The sequence below is a fragment of the Puma concolor genome, chromosome D1 (genome assembly GCF_028749965.1).
Source record: "Puma concolor isolate L17-30 chromosome D1, mPumCon1.1.hap2, whole genome shotgun sequence".
NCBI classification, from domain to species: domain Eukaryota; kingdom Metazoa; phylum Chordata; class Mammalia; order Carnivora; family Felidae; genus Puma; species Puma concolor.
Window position 1 is genome coordinate 8,335,109 of NC_141676.1, and position 22,770 is coordinate 8,357,878.

General features: G+C 54.6%; 1 protein-coding gene across 4 annotated transcripts; it reads right to left on the reverse strand.

Annotated features, from left to right (window-relative positions):
* Positions 1–8,291: 8,291 nt before the first annotated feature.
* LGALS12 (galectin 12) lies at positions 8,292–21,573 on the reverse strand. Of its 4 annotated transcripts, XM_086677123.1 has the most exons (10): positions 21,136–21,568; positions 19,764–20,048; positions 18,899–18,987; positions 18,602–18,815; positions 17,588–17,707; positions 17,021–17,059; positions 16,406–16,432; positions 15,728–15,816; positions 10,293–10,443; positions 8,292–9,424 (listed from the first exon to the last, which is right to left on the reverse strand). In XM_086677123.1, exons 3-10 carry the CDS (start codon positions 18,937–18,939, stop codon positions 9,278–9,280), a joined length of 828 nt encoding a protein of 275 aa, XP_086533249.1. In that variant the 5' UTR covers positions 18,940–18,987; positions 19,764–20,048; positions 21,136–21,568; the 3' UTR covers positions 8,292–9,277. The 4 variants fall into 4 exon arrangements, with proteins under 4 accessions (XP_086533249.1, XP_086533247.1, XP_086533250.1 ...); XM_086677121.1 differs by lacking the exon at positions 19,764–20,048 and having other exon boundaries at positions 21,136–21,573; XM_086677124.1 differs by lacking the exon at positions 19,764–20,048 and having other exon boundaries at positions 21,328–21,568.
* Positions 21,574–22,770: the final 1,197 nt, after the last annotated feature.

The window sequence follows — 22,770 nt, forward strand, 5'->3', positions numbered from 1 at the left end:
CCTCAGTGTGGAGCCCAACGCGGGGCTCGAACCCACATACCGTGAGCTCACGATCTGAGCCAAAACCAAGAGCTGGATGCTTAACCGACTGAGCCACCAGGCGCCCCAACACCCAACTCATTCGTACTTGAGTTGCACAGCTGAGAAAACCTTAGGTCTGATGTTCAGAGGCCTGATGAGTGCTTAACAGCTTTTTACCCAACAACCAGACCTGAGTCAGATCACAGACCCAGATCTCCTTGAGTAAAGGAGACCTACATTGAAGAAAAGCCCTATGAAAATATCACAAGTATGTTCTGTCGATTATCATCCCGATTTCCCCCTGGAGGATCTGTGGCAGGTAGCAGGAAACCGATTCCTGAGAGGAAAACATCTAGAATTTTCAGAGATGTAAAAAAATATTGGCCTAAAGCTAATGAGATGCCTGGATTATCAGATCTAGCAGACAACCACGTTTACAAATGGGATGTTCCAGCTTGCAATGCATTCGGTGGGGCTGCAAACCCATCCTGCGTGTCCTATGTTTGTTTATTTCACTTATTCCCCAAAGCATAGTTGGGACGGATGTATCGAACACTTGGCGGAATCCCTGTATTGCCTTTGATCCTAATTTGGGCTCTTACACAGAGAGATCCAGATGAAAGCAACCTGAATTTCCTGAGTAAAAATGGAAGCCAAACACAATCTTGCATCAGCGAAACTAGTTCTGCACACTTCTCGTGTTTCCTCGGTATAACTCACGACCAGACCGAGACCCATGTGGGTGCGTGTGACAACAGAACCCGGGTCACTGTTTGCACCCAGGGAAAAATGTCACGTTTTAGACTCTACGTTGGAAAGCAGGATCCGCGAGGCTGGAACTATCAAAGCGTAAAACGTACACCCAAGAGGATTGCAGGGAGTACCTGCTTCGAGTAGCTCTTTGTTACGAGTAGCTATGCAACTTGGCAAAACGCCCGGAATGACTGTTTCCAGACACTGGACTTTGGAAATCGGAGAAAAGAGCTCTGAATAAAATGAGCGCTTCAAGCAGCCCAGCTTTCTGCCTGCCGGCCCTTTCCAGACCCCACCTTGGGGCAGGGGGAAGAAAACAGTGTGGCAATCTCGTTAAGCTGAAAAGACAGAGATTGGAGATTGGGGATAGTGGGGTGGCTGGAATTTTCAAGGGAGAAAATAAGCTGCGAGGAGAAGGAGCTAGAAAAATCCGCACTGGGGTCCTCTGGGGTCTTTGAATAACAAAACCCTAAACTGTGCTTGCAAGACTTCAGAAGAACCAGCAAAGAACAAGTCCAAGGACAGAACGGCCCTTTGGGAGCAGCCAGTGAACAGCTCTCCCAGCACACAGGGCTGGGCCATATTCAAACTTGCTTGGCCTGAATTCTGGAAGGAGGTAGTCTGATGGGTTTAAATGCCATTCTTGCCTGTGGATACTCTCGAATCCTTTTTTTTTTTTTTTTTTAAATCAAGAGCCATGGAAGACACTGTTGTTTTCTTAAATAGCCATCTACTTACACTTCCCAACCAACATGGGCCCCTCCCTCAAATAGTGATGATCTCTGTGAATAGCCAGGCTGCCTGCAAGCTTTCTGGGAAGGATTTTGCTCCCTGATAAAAAGAGAGACTCATGATAAACAAGTCTGTTCTGCCTTTGGATGCTGTCATGTGAGAATGTGACATACTGAGCTGCTGCAGCCGCTTTGCCTCCATGAGGGCTGATACCGTAGCTCTTGAGAAGGACCTGATGACAGGAGCCGGGAGCTTGATGGCATCATAGACCATCTGACAAATCCTGGGACTGCCATCTCTTGACTTCTTGAACAGCAAGTGGGAGTTGAGTATTACATCTTCACTGTCTAATGCACTGTAGTTTGTTACTTTCTGCCAAAGATGTTCCAGGGAACGTAGTGCACATTTTGTGCCCGAAAGCACCTAATCTAGATCCCATCTGCTGTGCTTTTGCTGTAGATGCAGTGCCTCCCACTTGTCACTCTCCAGTCCCTTCTGACCAAATACTTCCTGAGAGCTCAGTTCCTGAACGGTTGTGGAAAGAGTGTCCCTGCTGTGGATTGGATTCTTTCGCTCCCCACTACCCTCCCTCACAGTAATAGATTACACATCCTTGCCATTATCATGTGACTGGAACATTACCATGTTCCTCATTGACCTTGGGCTGGGGGGCTGGGTCATGTGGTCTGCTTTGACCAATGGGAGCAAAGGAGCACACGTTTCCCACATCTGAGCAGTTTTATAGGAACGTGCATGGTTAGGCTCGGCTTCTTTAAAATTTTTTTTAATGTTTTTATTTATTTTTGAGACAGAGAGAGAGAGAGAGAGACAGAGCATGAGCAGGGGAGGGGCAGAGAGCTACAGGGAGACACAGAATCCGAAGCAGGCTCCAGGCTCTGAGCTGTCAGCACAGAGCCTGACGCGGGGCTCAAACTCACGAACCGCGAGATCATGACCTGAGCCGAAGTCCGACGCTTTACCGACTGAGCCACCCAGGTGCCCCGGTTAGGCTCAGCTTCTTTAGCTCCTGTGCTCTTTGTCCCAAGGAAGACGCGTCCCGGCTCGAGGCTGCCCCTTCAGCCGGGGTACCAGAATGAACCCCTGGTGGTGGAAGGCCTGAACTCGATGAGCCAAACTCAGCTAAGCCCAGAAGAATCGTCACTGATCCACAGCCCTCAGGTTACATGAAGGAGAAGAGCTAAGCGTTTGCTGATACGGGGGATGGGGAGGGGTTTGTTTGTTACCCCAGCAAAGTTGATGAAATATTCAGGTGGGAGTCGGGATGTAGCCCTCCCTCGGGTCAGGGATGCTTCCCAGGGCCAGTATCTCTCTCCTGCTTCCGCGTGTGAGGGGTCCCTGTGTGACTGTACATCACGGTCACCTCTCAGGCTTCCGAGTTGGGTTCAATGCCCGGTGAGTGAGCGAGGGGCTCTGAGCAGGGCAGAATGGAACCAAGAGTGAGATTCTCGGGGTTCGTATGGAAGGCGGGGCGGGCGATCAGCAGGTGCCAGGCTTACTCAGCCTCCGCTTGGTGATGTCTGCGCGGAGGTCCTCTTGATGTATAAGGGCACTTCTGCTGGGGGTTGGCTCCCTCGGTCTGCTTTGCGGGGCTTGGGAAGAGTGGGCACCAGCTGCTAGTTTGAAAACTTGTGGAAACATGCCGTTATTATATAAAAGCCTATTTTTCCCTGGAGGCGGTGGCGGGGGGACGGACTATGAGGTCTTTTCCGAGTGGATAGCTCCTGTCTGTGTCCCCAGGGCTTGACTGCATGCCTGGCCTGTAGGGAGGGGAAGGCACAGCGAGTGAAACACGAAGGGAGCCAGATTCTTGTTCTAGAAGCTGTGTCTGTCTGGGCCTTAGGGGCCCCCCTTGCCCCCACGCAGCCCACAGAGGAGCCTTGATGCTGTGTCTGTGGGGGGGGGGGAACACCTTCAGTCTCTGGGAGGTGAACTGATCCCCATCGTGTGGCCTCTGCTCCGGCCAAAGGTTCTTACCCCCCCCTCCCCCCCACGGCACCTCTGTCCCTCTCCTTCCTTCTGCAGTCTTTTCCTCTCCGTTCCAGACCGTTCTTGCCTAGGCCGTGAACTATCAGGTTCCAGTAGCCCCGCCTTTCTGTGTCTTTGAAGTTGCAGGTGAAGTTGCACTCAGTGGCGTGCAGCTGAAAAGGAACAAGCCGGGGGGTTCGTGCATTGATTCCCGGGAATGGAACATTCCTGAAAAGCATGTCTTACTTATCAGCTGGAAAAGCGAAGGCTGTCTGGCCTCGCTCTGGAAGGGAGCTGTCCTGTCCCCAGTGTCCCTCTGTTTCCTCATCCAGGGAGGGAACAAGCTCAGATTTGGGATCCTGTTGACAGCGCCCCAGCTGAGGGCTTAGGCATTTAGGGATGAGGTGAGTAGCCCCTTCGTGTTCACCATCCCTGGGCCCCCATGCCAAGCCAGGCCCTTCACCGGATCCTGGAGGTGAAGGGGGGAGGAGCAGCATACAGGATCCCGCCCAGGGGGAGGTGCAGACAGGCACAGGGAATGCCAGCGAGACATGATCCATGCAGAGGGAGGGGGACGTCCTAGGGGCCTGGGGACCCCAGGGAGTGGCAGCCGAGCCAGGCTGGGGCCCTGGGGGGCAGCTTCTCGGAGAGGGGTGTCTGGTGTGGGGGGCGAGGGGGAGGAAGGGAGGAGGGGAGGTGATGGGAAGCAGAGACAGCCAGATGTGCAGGGGAGCGGAGGCAGGAGCCAGCTCCGTGGTGAGGAGGAGGGCATGCCATTCAGTCATCCTGGGTGGGGCAGAGGGGGAGGAGGGCTGAGGAAGGGCCGCTCAGGAGGGCCTGGGAGCCGCTGCCCAAAGGGCGTGCCCTGTGCCCTGAGTCCACATGTACCCTTTGGGAAGGCCACAGTGGGTCTTGGGGAGACGGGATGTGGGGTAGCAGGGGGTGGTCAGGAGGCTGTGGGGGTCACAGAGGCCGGGCCAGGGCTGCCCCGAGCCAATTCAGGGGGTGGGAGATGGACGAGGAGGTGAATTCAGGAGAAACTTCTAGAGTTAGCATTGACTGGACTTTGGGACTGGACACAGGTGGTGGGGGTGGACGTGGAGGGTGGGTGGAGGGAAGGGGTGTGTGAGGGGAATGGAAGACTTAGGATGGCCCTCTTTGGGGACTGGAAAGCCTGGAATAAAGGGTTAGAGTGCCGATGTCATTCCCGGGATCAGGAACATAGAAGGAAGAGGAAGCGGGAAAGTGTCGATTCTTGCAGCTGGGGTGTCCTGGGTGGAACACTGACGGCAAGGACTGGGGTGTGGAAGGCAGGGCCACGGGGGGCAGCCGGTGGGAGACGTGGGCAGAGGAGAGACCCAGCTCAGCCTTTTCACACAAGTGACCTTGAGCCAGTCATCACCGTCCGGGAGCCCCGGTTCCTGCACCTGAACAAGGGGCGATAATGCTTCCTGCTCAGGTTGTGTGGATGGGAGGACGGGCTGGCAGACGTCCGCCCCACTGCCTTCAGCTGTGTGACCCCCCCCACCCCCACCCCGAGATCCTGCTCCCTGCCCGAGCTGCCGGTCAGGACACCAGCCAAGAGAGAATGGCATCCCAAGGCCAGGAGGGGAATCTAAGGAGGAGCCTCACCGTGGCCATGGACACCACGAGTTGGGGGGTGCTGGGCTCGAGGGTCAGCCTCCGAGGAGGGAAGGGACTCCACGGGGACTTCTGGGAGTGGTGCTTGGACACGTCGGAAAGATGCTGGGACACATGGCGTCATGACGACACAGGTGCGGAAACGCAACCACACAGGTACGTGAACACACACCTAATGAACGTGTGCTCAGCAGACACATGTGTAGTCCTGGGACCCTCCCTCCTTCTCCACGACTTGGGGGGTGGGAGCGCGGGTCATTTTTCCCAGACTCTAGCATCTGGGCCCCGCGCTGAGGGGACCCCGTGAGAGGCGCAGCAGGGCCGGACATCCCTTACGCGGCCCGCGTTCTCACCTCCCTGGCTTCCCAGGAGGTGCGCCAAGCGCCATGCCTGGAGACCTGGTTGAGAATGTCCTTGAGTGGCCGGGAGCACGGGGCCATCCGCCTGGTTCTGCTCATGCCGGGGGAGGGGGTTGGGGGGGAGGGGGCGACATTTGATTATTCACATGTCCGGCAAGCGCCACTGTTTATTGAGTTCCAAGTCAGTACGCAGCATTTTAAGCAATTTTGACTCCTCACTTCACAACCATCCCGCTGGGTTGATGTAACCGTTCGTACCTTGCCACGCGGATGCGCTGAATTTGCCCAAAGCCATGACCTCTAAGCTCGTAGAGACAGCAGGACTTGAACTCGGGCTGTATGCCTTGGGAACCACGTTCAAGAGGATAATCAGTGGAGAGCTCCTGACCAGGAGACAGGAAGAGCTGGTTCCTGAATCGAGGACCCCGAGACCCGCTCTGTGACCTTCTGACAAATTACTCGGCCGGTCGGCCCTGTGTCATCCTTATCCTGTTACAGCACAGGGTTTTTACAGGAATGAAATGTGTTGGAAAGTGCTGGAAAGCTGAGAGGGCTGCTCCCACGTGAGCCCCACAGCCCTGTGGGGCGATCAGAGCAATGACTTATCCTCATTCTACAGGGAAGGAACTGAAGACCAGAGAGGTCACGGGGTCTACTTGAGGCTCATCAGCATAGATCTTGTCCCTTTGAGTCTGGCACATTCTCTACTCTCCCTCCCGTTCTTGGTATGCCTGAGGGGCTTGGCTCCCTAATTTGGGGTGTCCCCCTCTTCTCTGGCATTGCTACTTCATCTTACCCTCGATCCCCACCCTGCTGGGGTCCCATCTCTCAAGCCCTGCTCTCAGCGGGCTGGTCACTAGGCCTTTTTCTTTCCTGGAGCAATTTGATATGTAAAGGTACAGAAATGTCCAGAGTCTTCGGGGCCTGAAACAGTCATTTCCAATCCTAGCTGCATGTCAGAATCTCCTGGGAGCTCCTAAAATATTCCGAGGCACAGGCCCCACACCCAGACATTCTGATTTCGTCCCTCTGGGGTGGGCACCAGGAACTGGCATGTTTTAAGGACTCCCAGGATGTCTGGAATGTGCAGTCAGAGAGCGGCTGTGGGAGGGAGTCGCCGATCTCCCTCGGAAAATATCCGTGCCTTGGTCCGGGAGATGGCTTTGGAATGTAGTTCAGCGTAAACTTCCCTTTTAACAGAGGGTTGTTAATATGTAAGTAATGAAAACAAGGTGCTCTCTCTAATCATTTCATAAAATAATTGAACGAGCCCTGATTGTCACGTTCTTACTTTCCACGAACTAGTCTTTTTTTTTTTTTTAAGTATTTATTTATTTATTTATTTAAGTAATCTCTACACCCAACTCAAACTCACGACCCCAAGATCAAGAGTCGCATGCTCTTCCAACTGAGCCAGCCGGGCGCCCCTCCAGACTAGTCTTTTTATTTAAGTTGGGTTTATTGAGGTTGCTCAAAAAGAAGACAGCAGGCCCCAAATGGCATCGCTTAGATTACATTCCCAAACTGAGGCTCAATCCCCGATCTGATTGGAGTTTCAACCTCCCCCAGAAATGTGGCCTCAACCAGTCAGGAAATTTTTCTTTCCATCAGCATCAGTGAGCACCTGGGTCCCCTCCACCCCCCAAAGAAAGATGAGGTCATGATAAGACCCCTTGCCTTTTCCCCTAGAAAGCAGGCCTGCCTGGACCAATCTTTTCTTGCTAATAAGAACCTTCCATTTTGTTTAACTCCTTGGAGCGCCTCTCTGCTTGCCACATGGGGAGCCCGCCCTACATGAATGGTTTCACAAAGCCTGTTAGATCTCTGGGTTTAGTTGGTTCAATTTCATTACTTATCAAAAGTATACAGCTTTCAGAGGGAAACAAAGGAGAAATTCTCACTAGACGAAGAGTTTGTAGCTATGATACCAAAAGGATAATCCATGAAAGAAAAAATTGTTGAACTGGACTTCACCAAAACCCAACTGATACTCGGTGGAAGAAACCAAATGAAAAGACAAGCTAAGATGGGGAGAAATTCTTTACAAGTAGCATATTTGACAAAGGACTTCTATCCAGCTTGTATAAAGAACCCTTCAAAGTCAAGGGTAAAAAGGCCAACAACTCAGTTAAAACATGGAGAAAAGAGGGGCGCCTGGGTGGCTCAGTCGGTTGAGCATCCGCCTTTGGCTCAGGTCATGATCTCACGGTTCGTGAGTTCGAGCCCCGCATCGGGCTCTGTGTTGCCACACCTACTGGAACCTACTTTGGATTCTGTGCCTCCCTCTCTCTCTGCCTCTTCCCCGCTCCCGCTCTGTGTGTGTCTCTCTCTCTCTCAAAAATAAATAAACATTAAAAAAATTAAAAAACAAAAACCAAACCCAAACAAAAAAAAAAAAAACCCACTGACAATCACAAGTACGAGGATGCAGAACCACTAGAAGTTTCCCACGTTGCTGGTGGGAATGCAAAATGGCACAGCCACTCTGAAATAACTCTGGAAAATTGTTGGGCAGTGTCTGATAAAGTCAAAGGTGCCTTTATCGTATGATCCAGAAATCGCACTACCTGGTACCTACCCTAGAGAAATTACAGCTCATGTTCATCAAAGACTTGTACCTCTACTCATGACTGCCCAAACCTGGAACCACCCAAGTGTTCTTCGATGGGTCAGTAGGTAAATGAACTGTGGCACAATGGAATACTATTGAGTAATAAAGAGAACTGGTCCCTGATGCCGACAGCTACTTAGAAGGATCTAAAACGATGATGCACAATGAAAGGAACCAGATTCAACAGGTCAGATACTGTAGGATTCCATTGATACGGCATTTCCAAAAAAGGCCACGCGTAGGAGTGGAAAACAGATCCTCGGTTGCTGGGGTTAGGGGAGGCATGAAGGAGGTATGATTACAAAGCAGTGACACAAGAGAGGGTTTTGGAGTGATGGGGTCTTCACATGTCCTGATTGTGGCGGTCGTGGTTACACAAACCTCCGTACGTGTTAAAACTCAGAATTTTACCCATTCCCCAAGTCAATCTTACTACTACTAAAATAATAAAAAATGGGGCACCTGCGTGGCTCAGTTGGCTGAGCGTCTGGCTCTTGATTTCAGGTGAGGTCATGATCTCACGGTTTGTGAGTTCGAGCTCCGTGTCGGGCTGTGGCCTGATACAGTGTAGAGGCCTGCCTGGGATTCTCTCTCTCTCTCTCTCTGCCCCTCCCCCACTTGCTTTCTCTCTCTCTCTCTCTCTCTCTCTCTCTCTCTCTGTCTCTCAAAATAAATAAATAAACAGTAAAGAAAAAGAAAAAGTAAGGAAAACCACTAGAAGTGTAAATGCAGTTACAACTTCCAACCCAGTAGAAGACAAGAAAGGTAGGGAGGGTGATAAAGATTTCATCAACCCGACAGCAAGCAGGCAAGCTGAAAATACAAGGAAAAATAGCACCGGAAGTGGAGGCCACAGAATCAGATGGTATAAACAGACATACCAGGAACGCCCCAGATATACCAGGAATCACAGCAGTAGCACCGTGGCCGGGCACACGGCCATCCCGCTGGAGAGTCATTTTTAGCCTTCCTTGCACACAGCGTGGCCCCGGGACCGAGTGCTTGTGGATGAGATGCGAGTGCACGCAGGGGGTGCCAATCCCAGGCTGGGGCCTCCGAAAGCAGGGGGGTGACAGGTGCACAGCGTATCGAAGGGAGGAGAGCGGAGCCGCTTAAAGCGGTGCCGAGCGTGGGCGGGTCCTTCTCTTCCCTGGCGAGGCCCCTGGCTCACTCCTCAGCAGTGGACACAGTGGAGCTGGACACTGCCACTGATCCGGAGCTCCCGCAGCTGCTCCAGGACCTGCCGGTGCACGCCGGTGGCCCCCAGGCCCTGCCCGTTGAGCGCCAGCTTCAGCCCTCCCTCCTGGCACAGGAGCAGCACCTGGAAAAGGACAAGAGGGCCCTGCAGGCTCCCAGACGGACAGACAGACAGACAGGCGGTGCACTGCCTGCCCGATGCCCCACCCAGCAAGCCCTCCGCTCAGAGCTCACAAAGACGGGAACCGTAGGGCGCCCGGTGGTGGGAAAGGGCAGGACTGGGTGCCCCGCTTGTCACCAGATCACTGTGACCTTTCCACAAGGATCGTCTCAGCCCTGGGCCTCAGTTTCACCCTCTGTGCCGGCTGCGTGCCCTCGAGCAATGGGCTCAACCCTGGCTGCACTTTGGAGTCATTAGGGGGGCTTTTTCTTTTTTTAAGTAACACCAATGAGGGGCGCCTGGGTGGCTTGGTCGGTTAAGCGTCCGACTTCGGCTCAGGTCATGATCTCACGGTCCGTGAGTTTGAGCCCCGTGTTGGGCTCTGTGCTGACCGCTCAGAGCCTGGAGCCTGTTTCGGATTCTGTGTCTCCCTCTCTCTCTGCCCCTCCCCTGTTCATTCTCTGTCTCTCTCTGTCTCAAAAATAAATAAACGTTAAAAAAAAAAAAATTAAAAAAAAAATAACACCAATGAGGGTGATGGGCATGGAGGAGGGCGCCTGTCGCGATGAGCACTGGGGGTCGTATGGAAACCAGTTTGACAATAAATTTCATCTAAAAAAAAAAAATAACACTAATGCCAGGGGCAGCCCCGATTAATTAAATCCGCGTCTGGGGAGTAGGGGGTTGAGAGCCGTGGCACAGATGTTTTCTCTGGCAGGCTCTGGCCCCAGCCCCGCATCCTCCACCCCTCCCCAGGACGCACCCCTGGCTCCCCACGGGAATGCAGCTTTCGGCTCCCGCCAGACGGGATGAGGCTGCGGCTCGGACTGACCTCAAAAAATCGCCGGGGGTAGAACAGGAAGGGGGCCGAGATCAGCTTCTTGCACCCCCAGGGCGCGATCCAGGCCAGAGTTCTGTCTGCGAAGGAAGCCCTGAGCGTCACAGGAACGTGAGCCGCCTCGTCCCGCAGGCTCAGCGTGAGGCTGCAAGAGGGGGTCGGAGAAGGGGCCGCCCCTGAGCTGTGGCTGCGGGATCCTGAGGGGAGGGGCGGATGTGGGAGAGCAGCTGGAAGGTTCGGCGGCTCGGAGGGGTGGGGACACCTGAGCACAGCTGCAGCCACGGGGCCGGGCGGGGACCACGGCGGAGCACGTGACCTTGTCGGAGCCTCATTTCCCCTTCGGCAAGATGGGGATCGTTGTATCAGTAGTCGCCAGTATTTACCAGTATTTACCATACGGCAGGTGTTGCCTTAAGTGTTTTGAAAATAGCTATAGGGGTTAGAGCCAGGCTACCCGGCTTCAGCTCTGCTCTGGTACTTTCTAGTCCTGCGAGCTTGGGCAAGGCACTGTCTCTGTGCCTCAGTCTCCTCATCTGTCAAGTGGGGAGAAGAGTACCGTACCTGCCTCATGAGTTGTGAGAACTGAGTTAACATAGGTAAAGTGTGAGAACGGGACCTGGCACGTAATAAGCACGCGAATCACATCTAGTGTTTAGAAAATACTACTATGGGGGCGCCCGGGGGGGCTCAGTCGGTTGAGTGTCTGACTTCAGCTCAGGTCATGACCTCACAGTCCGTGGGTTCGAGCCCCGCGTCCGTCGGGCACCGTGCTGACAGAGCCTGGAGCCTGCTTCGGATTCTGGGTCTCCCTCTGTCTCTCTGCCCCTCCCCTAGTCCCGTTCTGTCTCTCTCTCTCAAAAATAAATAAGCATTACAAAAATAAGAATAAAAATAAAATGAAAAATACTGCTATGTAATACAATACCTATCTCATAGGGCCACTGATAGGAACAAAGGAGATAACGGACGGGAGATCTAGCAAGTACCTGGCACACAGGAGGTGTCTTACCGCCTACTGTTAGCTTCTCCGGAGTCCTCTCAGAAATCCTATGCCTGGAGGCTCATCGGCCCATATAACCGACGGGGACGAGAAGTTCCCAGACTGACTCTGGTACTAGTAAGAGCTGTGGGGCTTTGCGCTGCGATGCGAACAATGTAGGACGCCAGATCTGGGGGGCTTCCTGCTGCCTGGCGTCTGCCCCTCACAGGGCAGCCAGATTCTGTCTCATGTCTTGGGAGCTTCCAAAGTCGCCTTTGAAACAAAACCCCCGAAGCTGCTGGTGACTGACCCCTTAGCAGGAGGCGGTTGACAGTTGGGAGGCCAGGATGCCCGTGGGAGGGCAACGTGTGGAAAAGGGATCCTGCTGGACCTGGGCCAGGAGGACGCCCCGTACATTTCCAGCCTTGGGTGGGGGCCGGCAAGGGCTCGCCACTGGGAAGAAGCTTGGAAGGCAGGGACCCTGCCTCCAGCCCCAAACCCTTGCCCCCGTGCTTCCCCGGAAAAGTCTTTGCCTTCCCATTGGCCTAAGAATTCAGCGTTCCCACCCCAGCTTGGCCCTATCCAGCACAGCCCCAGGCCGGGCAACAGGCTCCGCCCCCACAGACACCTAGAGAAGTTCTGTGGAACCTCTTAGCAGCTGTAGCCACACCCCCACAGCCTCAGTGATTGGGGGGAGGGCTGGAGAGGAAAGGACAGATGTTTAATGCAGGCGAGTTCCATGCCCTCTAACTCCTACTCTCTCTGTCCAATTCAAGCCACGGTCGCTTCCAGAAAACAACAGTGACAGCCAACATCTGTTGCAGGCTTGCTAAATGCCAGGCACCGTGCTACGTCTTGATGTGGGCGGCCCACGGCTGAAGTGGCCTGGAGAAATGTCCAGGCTGTTCCATCGTGTTCTTCGACTTCTACTGTGGGCAAAAGCTGAGAAGGTTTGTACAAAAGTGGCGTCCAGCTTCTCTTTTAAGATGATCAGAAGATCTGGCATGAGCGGGTCTATGGAAATGTTCTTTCCACTTTGCCTTCCCAGCCCAGCGCGTCGCTATTTCTGTGACCTGTCAGGCCTCTGAGGGCATGTGAATTCGATGTCCTTGAGGAAGAGCAGTTAAATGACTTGCCGTGTCACTAATAATAACCATTTGACTTTTCATTGGTTGCATTTCTCTACACCAATAATGAAGCGGCAGAAAGAGAAATCAAGGAATCGATCCCATTCACAATTATAGTAAAAACCAGAAAACACCCAGGAATAAACCCAACCAAAGCGGTGGAAAATCTGTAAAACTGAAAACTATAGAACTATAGAAAGCTTGTGAAAGAAATTGAAGACGATACAAAGAAATGGAAAAACATTCCATGCTTATGGATTGAAAGAACAAATATTGTTAAAATACCGATACTACCCAAAGCAATCTACATATTCAATGCAATTCCTACCAAAATAGCATGAGCATTCATCACAGAGCTAGAACAAACAATCCTAAAATTTGGATGGAACCAGAAAAACCCCGAATAGCCAAAGCAATCCTGAAAAAGAAAACCAAAGCTGGAGACATCACAATCCCGGACTTTAAGCTGTATTACAAAGCTGTAATCATCAAGACAGTATGGCACTGGCACAAAAACACTCAGACCCACGGAACAGAATAGAGAACCCAGAAATGGACCCACAAAAGTATGGCCAACTAATCTTTGACAAAGCAGGAAAGAATATCCAGTGGAAAAAAGACAGTCTCTTCAGCAAATGGTGTTGGGAGAACTGGACAGCGACAAGCAGAGAAATGAACCTGGACCCCTTTCTTACACCAGACACAAAAATAAACTCAAAATGGATGAAAGACCTAAACATAAGACAGGAAGCCATCAAAATCCTAGACAAGAAAACAGGCAACAACTTCTTTGACCTCGGCTGCAGAAACTTCTCGACATGTCTCCAGAGGCAAGGGAAACAAAAGCAAAAATGAACTATTGGGACCACATCAAGATAAAAAGCTTCTGCACAGCAAAGGAAATAGTCAACAAAACTAAAAGGCAACCAACAGAACGGGAGAAGATATTTGCAAATGACATGCAGATAAAGGGTTAGTATCCAAAATCTATAAAGAACTTCTCAAACTCAACACCCCAAAACCAAATGATCTAGTGAAGAAAGGGGCCAAAGACGTGAATAGACACTTCTCCAAAGAAGACATCCAGATGGCCAACCGACATGAAAAAATGCTCCACATCACGCATCATCAGGGAAACACAAATCAAAACCACAATGAGATACCACCTCACACCTGTCGGAGTGGCTAACGTTAACAGCTCAGGCAAGGACAGATGTTGGCGAGGAGGCGGAGACAGAGGATCTCTTTTGCACTGCTGGTGGGAATGCAAACTGGTGCAGCCACTCTGCAAAACAATATGGAGGTTCCTCAAAAAGTTAAAAATAGAACTACTCTACGATCCACCAATTGCATTGCTAGGCATTTATCCAAAGGATACAGGTGTGCTGTTTCGACGGGGAACATGCACCCCAATGTTTATAGCAGCACTATCAACAATAACCGAAGCATGGGACGTGCCCAAGTGTCCATCAACTGATGAATGGATAAAGAAGATGTGGTATATACATTCAATGGAATATTACTCGACAATGAAAAAGAATGAAATCTTGCCATTCGCAACGACGTGGATGGAACTCAAGTGCATTATGCGAAGTGAAATAAGTCAGTCAGAGAAAGGCAAATATCATATGATTTCATTCATATGTGGAATCTAAGATACAAAACAGATGAACGTAAGGGAAGCGAAGCAAAAATAATATAAAACCAGAGAGGGAGACAAACCACAAGAGACTCCTAAATACAGAATAAACTGAGGGTTGCTGGTGGGGCGTTGGGTAGGGGGATGGGCTAAGGGGGCGAGGGGGTGAGGGGCATTAGGGAGGGCCCTGGTTGGGATGATCTCTGGGTGTTATATGTAAGGGAGATGTAAGTGATGAATCACTAAATTCTACTCCTGAAAAAAATATATATTTGGATTCAAAAAAGATAAAAAATTAACATAGATCATTAAATCTCAAAAAAAAAATATAAATGACCATTCGACTTTGAGCTAGGATGTAAAGCTGGTGTCATGTCTCCAAGTTTTGTTGGGGAGGGTGTTCCTCCTATCGCTGGGATCTCTTTCATTTTCCCTTTATGACGGAGACGATCTTTCTTTTACTTCTGATGGGGAAACTCGGGAGTCCAGCCTCAGAGAGGTGTAGTGACTTCCCCAAGAGCACATAGTTTATAGGAGGCAAAACCAGGATTCCAACCCAGTTGTGCCAGGCTGTGGAGGTCGGTGCCCTCCAGGGCTGTGTTGCCAGCCTGTCCCAGAGCTCGCAGGCCTGATCAAGAGCGTGCAGGGCAACAGTCTAGTGAGGTCAGTGCTTTAAAAACCAAAACCAAGGGACGCCTGGGTGGCGCAGTCGGTTAAGCGTCCGACTTCAGCCAGGTCACGATCTCGCGGTCCGGGAGTTCGAGCCCCGCGTCGGGCTCTGGGCTGATGGCTCAGAGCCTGGAGCCTGTTTCCGATTCTGTGTTTCCCTCTCTCTCTGCCCCTCCCCCCTTCATGCTCTGTCTCTCTCTGTCCCAAAAATAAATAAACGTTGAAAAAAATTAAAAAAAATAAAAAAATAAAAAAACCCAAAACAGAAAGGGAGAATACGGGGCACGCTCCTTCCTCTCCTGCCCCTCCACGGAGACAATTGTGCCCCTACCACATTTGTGGAGCCCTTACTATGTGCTTGGCACAATTCTAAGCCTGCACCCACCCCTGAAGCTGGAAGTATTATGACCACTTTTTACAGACAAGGAAATTGAAGCCCAGAAGGGAAAAGAAACTGCCTTGAGGGTGCACAGGGAGGTAGTGTCCTCAGCAGAAGTCAAACCCGGGGGATCTGGCCCGGAAAAGTCATGAAATCCAGCGTGATTCCAGCAAGAAGGAAAGGAGACAGGAAAGGAGGAAAGAAGGGGAGAAAGGAAGAAAAGACTAGTCTGGCTTGGAGCCCTGGGTTTAGGGAATGGAGCAGGAGCGCCCCCTGTGGGAGAGGTCAGGCAGCGCCCGCGTAGTTCGTGTGTCGTTCCAAGCTCCCAATGCCTCCTCTCTGGGGCGCCCTGGGAGGTGGAGTTTGCCCTCTGGGTCTCAGCCTGAGCCTTTAAAGGACCTTTCCCGAAGTCCCAGCTGGGACCTGCGACGAGAGGCTGGTTGGCCCGCCCAGATGTACCGGCGGGGAAGATACTCCCAGCACTGGGGCTGTCGGGGCCATGGAGGCAGCCTGAGCACCTGTCCCAACCACAGACTCAGCGATTGAGCGGTAGTGTTGGAGACGAAAGAGGAAATTCTTGCAAAGCTCGTGCGTGGCTCAGAGCTGCTTCTCTCTCCCTCCCATCTGCATACTTACTCCTTTGGCTCTGGCAAGACCAGCCCCCGCAGTACGATCACCTGTCCCGGCCAGAGACCCTTGGGAAGGGCCCGAGAGCAGGGCACCTCCTGTAGGGGGACGGAGATAAGTGAGAAGGGACACATAGAGGGGCTTGGGGAGGGCTGGCGCCCCCCAGGGGCCGTGGAGCCCTGGAGGGGGGGGAAGTCTGACGTCAGGCCTGCAGCCGGGAGAAGACTCAGCTTTGCTCATTTATTAAACACCTATTGCATGCGTGGTCTCCTGCGCTCGACTCTCCCTGGCCCTTCAGGGTAGAGCTCTGTGGCCACCCCCCTCTCCCGGGGTCCGAGCACCAGGTATGTCCCCCAGCGCTGCACCCTGAATTGTGATGGCCTGTTCACTGCTCTGTCTCCCCCACCAGCCTGCGATCCATTGGAGGGCTGAGACTGGCTAGTCCCTCTATCCTAGAGCCTGGCACCGGGCCTGGCACAGAAGAGTATCAAATAATTGTGTGCAGAATCAATGGAGAAAAGACAAGAAGCGGAAGCTTCAGCGGGAAACAGCCTGGCCCACCCGCAGCCCACAGGTTTCTTCTATAAAGGAAGGGGAGACTTTGGTGCTGAGGCCATTTCCCACCGGGGGGGGGGGGTGCCCTCCCAGGACGACACCTCCACCAGACCCAGGCGGGAGGTCACTCACCAGGCTGGGGCTCTTCAGCAGGAAGGGCTGTCAAGGGAAGAGAGGGGGCATGGAGATCATGTGGTGTTTGCTCCGTGGGAGAGAGCCTCTTAATATTGTTATTAAGAATTGAGGGCATTTGGGGTTTATCTCTCTAAAGACAATGCAGGTGAATGATCGGAGCCCCAGGGGGGGCCCTCTTGGATTCACACATCAGTTCTGGGAAAATGGGGAGGAACCGGAGAGAGGGTCTGTCATTCACTTATTGTGTGGCCTTGGGCCTCATCTCCCCTTCTGTCCTGCAGGCCAACCCCAGCTTCCTCCCCGGGTTGGGAACAGAAAGCACCCCCCCCCCCCCCCCCGCCGCCGCCCCCCAGAGGGATCTTCTGATGGCCATACTGGGCAGCCAGCCTACCCCACCCATCTTCCCAAGCCACCCCAGCTTGGGCTGGGAGAGGAAAGGCCAGGCCGGCTTGGGATTGGAGTGGGGCCAGCGGTATCCATGGCAACCGTGCAGGGACAGAAGGGGCAGCTGGCTCTTATCAACCAGGTCAGGCCAGGGGGGAGGAGGGAGCTCAGTGGCTCAGCGAGTGTGGCTGGAACCGCAAGGGCCGACCTTGCTCCCCAGAGACTCACATATCCGACCGGATACTCAATGCCGCCCTCTGCAAATGGCTGTCAGGAAAGAGAAAAAGCAACACACGGGATTTTAATTTATTTTGTTAATGTTTACTTATGTTTTTAGAGAGAAGGACGGAGCGCGGGCAGGGGAGGGGCAGCGAGAGAGGGAGACACAGAACGGGAAGCGGGCTCCGGGCTCCGAGCTGTGAGCACAGAGCCCGACCCGGGGCTCGAACTCACAAACTGCGAGATTGTGACCTGAGCCGGCGTCGGACGTTTAACCGACCGAACCGCCCAGGTGCCCCTCGGAATCTGCATTTTTAACAAGCTCCTCGGGTGCGAATGGCATAGCTAGCTGCCGTTTGGGCCCCATGGTGCCAAGTGTCCGAGTGATTCATTTCCTGGCCATTGCTCTTGGGTCCCCTTCTGTGGTCGCCTTCTCATCCCGCTCGCATCCCACACCTTGATGGCCCCCTTCCACCTTGGTTCTAACTGGTGTGACAGGGCCTGTCTGGGGTGGCAGGGGCACCTGGGCCTGTCTACGCATCCACTTGGACGTACGTTGGCCCCAAGGGAACTCACGCTGATGTTCAGGAACCCAACGGCCTCCACCAAGATGTCACCAAATATGCCCAGGGTGTCCACACGGGACAGCGGGAGCCGGTAGCGGTAGTGGAGAAAGTGCTGTCCGTTCACGCTCACCTGGAGGGACGGACAGACAGCGCAGCAGCCCTGGATGCACGCTGAATTGATACGTGCCAGGCCGCGGTGGGCACCCTCACCTGGAATGTCCCTCATTTAACTTGACATCAGCTCTAAGAGACAGGCACGATTTACAGACGAGGTGCCCAAGGGTTTGGGGAGCTTATGCGACCTTCCCGAGGTTGCACAGCTGGCGGACGGCAGACCTGGCCTTGGAACCAAAGCACCTCTCACTGTCCCTCTGTGTCCCTCTGCCTGGGACGCAGCACTTTCCCCACGCTGTTCCTCATTTGCCCTAGCGGCCCCAGCAGCCCCATCCACAGGTGAGGAAGTAGAGGTCCAGGAGGCCGCGTGACCCCTACACCCCAGGGCCCTCCGTCCGCTGCTGGCTCCCCCCAGCTCCCCTTTCCCCCGGGGAGGTCAAGGTCCTGGCATCTTTCTGGCAGGAGTTCACATCAGCGGTGAAAGCCTCGAGGTGGAGCTCTCTCTCCCTGCCCCCTGCCCGCTCTGCCCCTGCTCCGCTCCCCTCCCTGGTGGGGACCCACCTCATCAGAGACGGGGTGAGGATTCAGTGAGCTGATATTGAAGGGCTGGAGCAGAGTCCTGCACAGCGCAGGCTCTCTCCAGGTACTTGCTATGACCGTGGCGATAGCGCCCCCTGAGGGTCAGGCACGACAGGGCCTTCTTGCTGCCCCGGGTACCAGGCCGTGTGGGCCCAGGGGCAGCTTGGAACTGGGCTTGGCGGCCGCTTGGGCCTCTTGGTTCTCAAGCCCTCCCAGCAATGCCCCTCAACGCAGTGACCCGGGGCATCCAGCTGAAGGAAGGAGGAGGAGCGGAAGGGCATCTCCTGTTTAGCAGGTTCAAGGCCCCAAGGCCCACCCCCTCCCCCCTCACCTTCATTTCCTCATTTCCGAAGAGAAAGAGGATGAGGAAGCTGGCTCCTCTCTGCAGACCCAGGCGGGGCCACCGGGCCTCGGCCTGCCAGCGCTCGAGGTACAGGGTGTTGCAGATGACGTGGGGCTTGGTGGTGTGGAAGCGAGGGTTGAAGTGGATGGCGATGTCCGGCCGGGGATGCACGCTGCAGCCGCACTGGAAGTCTACCTGGAACCTGGTGGGCACCCGTGGTCAGAGACCCCCAGGGACCCCGAAGGCAGAGAGGGGCCGCCAGCTCCCCACGGAGCACGCCCTTACCTGCGTGCGTCGAGAGGGACCACTCCCTGGAGCGTGACCATCTTGCCTGCACGCAGGCCACCGAAAATTGTCGTCACGTAAGGGACCACCTGAACAAGGGGGAGAGACCTATCCGTACGGGGTTGGAGAGGGGGCTTTACTAGGACCAGGTGGGTGGGGGGAGAAGAGGAACGAGACGACTCGACTCTCCAGCCCCAAACAGAAACCGCCCTCGTGGGGAAAAATCAGTTTTCTCTGAAAGGTCTGTTCTCTTCCACCTTCTCCCCTTTCCTGGACCTTCACATGTCAAAGCCACGTTGCCCTGGGGAGGCCGAGTTCAGTTCCATCGCCCCCTTGGAGCACCAGCCCTGCCCCTCTCCCCAGCTCCTTGGGCACAAGCCCAAGCGAGGCTTGCCATCTGGATGCCTTGTCCATTGGATGCCATCTTGGCCTCTAGAAGCTTGGTATTGAGGTTTCTCGAGGACCGTTTACTGGCCAGAGCCCAGAAAATGGGGGTGGTTGGGCGGGCAGAGGGATGGACAAGTTGGGACCTTGTTATAGACGCCTGGAGAGATACCCAATGATGGCCCAGCCTTGGAAGCTTGGTATTGGCTTGGTATTGGCAATGGACAATGGCCTTGTCCATTGGATGCCATCGTGGCCTCTAGAAGCCTGGTATTGAGGTTTCTCGAGGACCGTTTACTGGCCAGAGCCCAGAAAATGGGGGTGGTTGGGCGGGCAGAGGGATGGACAAGTTGGGACCTTGTTATAGACGCCTGGAGAGATACCCAATGGTGGCCCAGCCTTCCTTCCCAGGCTCACCTTTCCCCACACAGAAGTTGTGCGGAATTCCTAAAACATACCACACACGTTTACCGGTCCCTACCTTTTTGGGGCTGCTTCCTGTGCTCTCCCTCCACGCTGTGAAATCCAACTTGACTTTCAAGGTTCTCCGACACCTTCTCCAAGCATTGTCCACTATGGCGCCCAAGTTTTCCCTTCCCTTCCCTGCTGTTCCCAGCACACTTCACTCGCATGGCTGGCTTGGTGGTTGGCTGGCTTAAAGGGAGACCAGGGGCCCGGGAGGCCCAGGCCGCTCAAAACTGAAGCCCTGTCTTCCCCTTCTGTGCTCAGCGCCTGGCGGGGCACAGCATGGGCTCTGAATAGGTGTCTGCAGAACGAATGTGAACATGTAGCAGCTACGCGTGGGCATACGTGTGTTCTCCAGCTCGCAGGAGCCTTTAGAAGCCCGAACCATCTAGAAGGAGCTGAGCCCCAACAGTGCTGCCCTCCAGGCAGGAGCTGGCAGCATGCAAAGAGAGGAGTGGTCGTGACCTGGGCAGCGGCTGCACCCCGTTACTCAGGCAACTGGGGAGATGCTGGAGCCCCACAGGCTCCAGAGGGCCCACAGCTGACCGGGCTCAGCACCTCAGTCCCTCCCACTTCCCAGGCTCTGGGCCTGGCCTATAACTAGGGACCTGATGCAGCTCTCCTGGGGGGAGAGGGCCAAGTAAAGAGAAAGTGATAATTAGTGTTCAGTGAGGGGAGGGCGGAGTGTGCTGTGCGGTCAGCCTTCCGTAAAGCAGGGCCAGACTTCAGAAAATCTGCATGGGGGCGCCTGGGTGGCTCAGCTGGTTAAGCGCCCCACTCTTGGTTTCCACTTGCGTCACAATCTCACGGTTCGTGAGATGGAGCCCTGTGTTGGGTTCCGTGCTAACAGCATGGAGCCTGCTTGGGATTCTCTCTCTCCCTCGGTCTCTGCCCCTCCCCACCTCAAAATAAGCAAACATTTAAAAGGAAAACAAACAATAGAAAATCTGTGAGGGCACTGAGCAAGAGGACGAAGTGAGGGGACCCCCACGGCCATCCCTGAGTTGGATAACCTGACTCTCTTCCGGGCTGGAGAGGAGAGTACCCTAGGTACTCAGTGGCTCCCCCCAGGGGTACTACCCCGGAGCCCAGAGCCTCCCAGCCCCGTGTCTTGCAGCAGGAGCCCAGCACTGACTCCCGGCAGGCTCTACTGCTTTTAAAATGTGAGGACCCTGTAAGCTCAACGATCGATCGTTCCCACCCAAATGGGAATTAGCTGGTCAGCTACTTTGCTAAGCTCAGGAGGGCCTTCCAGAGTCCGTGGGCAGGTGCAGGGGGAGAAGGGCCCAAGATTAAAGGCCTCTCCACCCACCGCCGGGGAGTCTGGGCCCCGCTGGGGTGGGGGGAGCCCCGAAACCTGGAGATTCCAGACCACAGTGGCTGCTCACCGGGTGGGAAACTGGTGGCTGCAGGATGAAGTTGTCGGGAAGTGGGTCCAGTTTTTCTCCGGGTGACATGGGGGTGGAGGGCCTCCAGCTCGACCTGCTGATCCGGATTCCAGGAGCCCTGCCCCCACTGACTCGCCTGCCCCCGGGCAGGATCCTTGGTGCCAGGACAGCTCTTCCAGCTGTTAGCCTCACCTGGCCCAGCCGGGCCCCAGTGCCTCCTGGAGCCGGCCTGGGAGGGCAGGTCCGGGCAGCGGTCTAGCCCTGGTCCACACCCCAGCTCCAGTCCCACCGGCTGGCTGGCTTGGGGCTGGCAGCAGAAATCGGAGTCCAGGAGCAGGAAGCTTGAACGAACTAAGCAGCTGGCCGACCAGCTCCCCGCCCCCACCGTGTACACCCGGGTCTTGAGCACAGAGCTGTCGCAGAGGGAGGGCAGAGGCAGGCTCTTCTAAGGCCTCGGAGGGTTTGTGGTTTCTGGGGCTCCCATGGGAGCTCTCCGCAGTCAAAGGCAGGGGTGATGGTGCACGTGGGCAGGTCCCCGGAGAAGCCCCGCCCCCGCGTCTTGGCCACCATTCCGTGGCTTCCCATTCCCTACTCCCTTCCTGCCATGAGGTTTTCATCTCTTCCCCTCGTTTCCCTGCCCCTTCCTCCACTTTTCTCCCTTTTGCAAGATTACAGTCCCTTGAGGCTCCATTTCGGCTTCGGCTAAAAATGCCAGGGCCCAGCTGCGGTCACCAGAAAGGAGGCAGGGGATGGGGAGAAAGGGGCAGAAAGAGAGGGGCACCCCTTGAAGCTCAGAAAAAGCAGCGAGGTGCAGAGGGCGGGACCCACCCGGTGCTGAAGGGAGCCTGGGTTCTCACCCAGCCGCTGCTGTAATGTGCTGTGTGCCCTAGGACAAGTCACTTGCCCTCTCTGTGACACCCTTTGCTCATCTGTATATTGAGCGACTCCAGAAGAGTGTTTCCACGGGAGGTCTGTGTCTGGGGGGCGCGTGGGGGGGGGGGGTAGGATCTTTATCAAGATCCCCCAGGAATCTTTGGACTAGAGTCGCTCCAGTTCTGGTTCAAATTCCCATAAAGCCTTCCCTCTACAAGGCAGCACAATCTCTCAACTTAATCTTGAGTTGGGAGGTCCCAGGATCCGACCACGCCGGCAGCAGGGAATTCTCTGCGGGACCAGGCTGGGCCCGAGGCTCCGGGGCGCCTTAGCGGAGGGAGGAGTCAGCCGCTGCTCTAATCGAGGGGCAAGTGCAGGGGCGCCTCTGGGGAAAGGCATCTCGGTCAGAGCCTCTCAAGGGCGGCAGCAGTGTGGCTTGTTAGCAGGCTTGGTAGCAATGCAAACTTTCAGGCCCCACCCCAGACCTACTGGAGAAGACTCTGGGGGCAGGGCTAGGGCGCAGGAATCTGCATTTGCACATACTCTCCAGGTGACGTTGATGCGTGAGAGGCACTCACTGTCTTAGGGCTTAACTGGCGGGGCTTGGGGTGCAGAGCCAGGAGCCTTGTTCAGATCTTGCCGGGTAGGAGGTAGGAGGAGCTGGGCTGCTAAAGGCGCTTTGCCTTGGGAAATTCGATCAGAGGGTCACCCTCCCCCCTCCCCCCTGTGGAGGAGAAGCCGAGGTGGAGAATCCTGTGGGGC

Excerpts from the sequence above, each read along its gene's own strand:
- LGALS12 (XM_086677121.1), bottom strand. The coding sequence starts at position 21,204 with ATGTCACCCGGAGAAAAACTGGACCCACTTCCCGACAACTTCATCCTG. Across the intron at positions 18,988-21,135 it reads AGCCACCAGTTTCCCACCCG|GTGGTCCCTTACGTGACGAC; the intron begins GTGAGCAGCCAC and ends CCCCTTGTTCAG. Across the intron at positions 18,816-18,898 it reads GTCCCTCTCGACGCACGCAG|GTTCCAGGTAGACTTCCAGT; the intron begins GTAAGGGCGTGC and ends GGTGCCCACCAG.